The sequence below is a fragment of the Prunus dulcis genome, unplaced genomic scaffold (assembly GCF_902201215.1).
Source record: "Prunus dulcis unplaced genomic scaffold, ALMONDv2, whole genome shotgun sequence".
Classification (NCBI taxonomy): domain Eukaryota; kingdom Viridiplantae; phylum Streptophyta; class Magnoliopsida; order Rosales; family Rosaceae; genus Prunus; species Prunus dulcis.
The window spans coordinates 69,734-71,607 of NW_023010020.1; the positions used below are offsets into that span (position 1 = coordinate 69,734).

Genomic DNA, 1,874 nt, shown 5'->3' on the forward strand with positions numbered 1-1,874 from the left:
TGGAAATCACAGCAAAAAATTACCCTGTGCTTTCCACCATGGCCCGTGATATACTAACCATTCCAGTGTCTTCGGTTGCTTATGAATTAGCTTTTAGCAAAGGTGGGCGTGTTATAAGTGACCATCGAGCAAGTTTGGCTCCAACTAGTGTTGAAGCGTGCACTTGTGGAAGTGATTGGATTAAACAAGAAAGAAAAAAGTCAAGAAGAAAATGAGTGTACAAGATGAACTCTAGAGTGGTTTGTCCAAGATGCAGNATAAATATTTTCTTTTTTGATTGTTTTGTAGTCTANTTCAATTTTGTTTCAACATTATTTCAAAATTTCAAGGAATTGTTATCATATTTAATTATGAATGGAGTTTTTAAACGGAAAAAATGAATGGAGTTTAATAAANCCAAAATAATGGCCCATTTCATAGGACTGGCCCGACCCGGCCCGATAACTCTTTAGGGCTGAAAAGGCCCTAAGCCCGGCCCGATAACTTCGTAAAACCTAATCGAACTCTTCTTCTTTCCAGCCGCCTCCTCTTCACTGTTCTATCGTCTTCTCTTCTTATCTCAACTCATTGTTGTTTTTTCGGTACTTGCTTTGCTCTCTCATCACAATATCAGGTATATCTCATCTTTCGTCTGTATCTGAGTAATGATTTTTTCTCATCTTTCTCTTCTTATCTCGACTCATTGTTGTTTATTTGGTTTGTGGGTAAAAGTAAGGTAAAATTTTATACATTTCCATTTTGATAATTGTTGATGCCCTCTCCATTTGCCATTTGATGTTCCTTCTTTCTAGGTTTTCAGTTTTTTCAGTATTTAAATTCTATTTGCATTTGTTCTCTGTGGTTCAACATGTTATATTCATTGTTTAGGGCTCTCTAACACAGGTAAAAGAATTGCCTTTACTGTTTTTTGTATAATATTTGCCTTCATTGTTGTTTATATTCTCATGGATTTTCGGAAGCTTTTTTCGGCTCAAAACTTGCATCTATTGGATGTGGATCTTCTGTATTGGAAGATAACGCATTTCTCTCTTTTATTTTTCTTCCTCTAGTGCGAGAGAGACCTCGACCTTCTTTGTTTGCCGCCGTCTCTTCCTCTAGTCGTCAGCTCAACTTCGCAACCATGGTATTTCTCTCTCCAATTCTATGATTGTTTCTTGTGAAACTGAAATGAAAAAGAAAAAGAAAAGTTTGTTTGTTCATGGTTCTGATCTGTTACGTTTGGTTTTTTCTATCCTAGATCATCCCAGAGAAGAACAGGAGNGAAATCTCCAAATACCTATTCCAAGGTACACACAAAAAGCTTANATTTTTATTTATTCTCAATGAANTTTTGGTTCTTCGTTTCCATATTTTGTTAAAATTTGTTGAATTTAATTTCAACAGAGGGAGTGTGCTATGCAAAGAAGGACTATAACTTGGCAAAGCACCCNGAAATCGATGTGCCAAATCTGCAGGTGATTAAGCTGATGCAGAGCTTCAAATCCAAGGAGTATGTGAGAGAAACTTTCGCTTGGATGCACTACTACTGGTACCTGACCAATGATGGTATTGAGTTTTTGAGGAACTACCTCAACCTTCCATCTGAGATTGTCCCTGCAACTTTGAAGAAACAGGCCAAGCCTCCTGGTCGCCCCTTGGGCCCATCTGGTGACCGCCCACGGTAATTGATTTGTTTCATCGTCTTTATTGGTTATTGGNTCTATTGATTTTTGTAACTGGGATTGTTTCTTTGAGNGTTCTTGTTTGATTATTTGAATAACTTATGGTAGCGACTTGTAACTGTGGCCTTATTTGAAGGATTTCTGTGATTCTTAGTTCTAATTGTAAATGGNTATTCAAATAGGTGGTTTGTGTTATTTGGTTTAGCTGATAAG

The 1,874-nt window shown here is 37.1% G+C and overlaps 1 protein-coding gene across 1 annotated transcript in view; it reads left to right on the top strand.

The window, feature by feature from the left end:
- The first annotated feature begins 507 nt into the window (after window positions 1-507).
- LOC117612558 (40S ribosomal protein S10-1-like) overlaps window positions 508-1,874 on the top strand; it is a 3,021-nt gene continuing 1,654 nt past the window's right edge. The window contains exons 1-4 of the mRNA XM_034341244.1: window positions 508-613; window positions 1,050-1,123; window positions 1,238-1,286; window positions 1,384-1,660. Of these exons, the coding sequence (XP_034197135.1) occupies window positions 1,121-1,123; window positions 1,238-1,286; window positions 1,384-1,660 (329 nt within the window). The 5' untranslated portion in view covers window positions 508-613; window positions 1,050-1,120. The remainder of the gene's footprint in view (window positions 614-1,049; window positions 1,124-1,237; window positions 1,287-1,383; window positions 1,661-1,874) is intronic.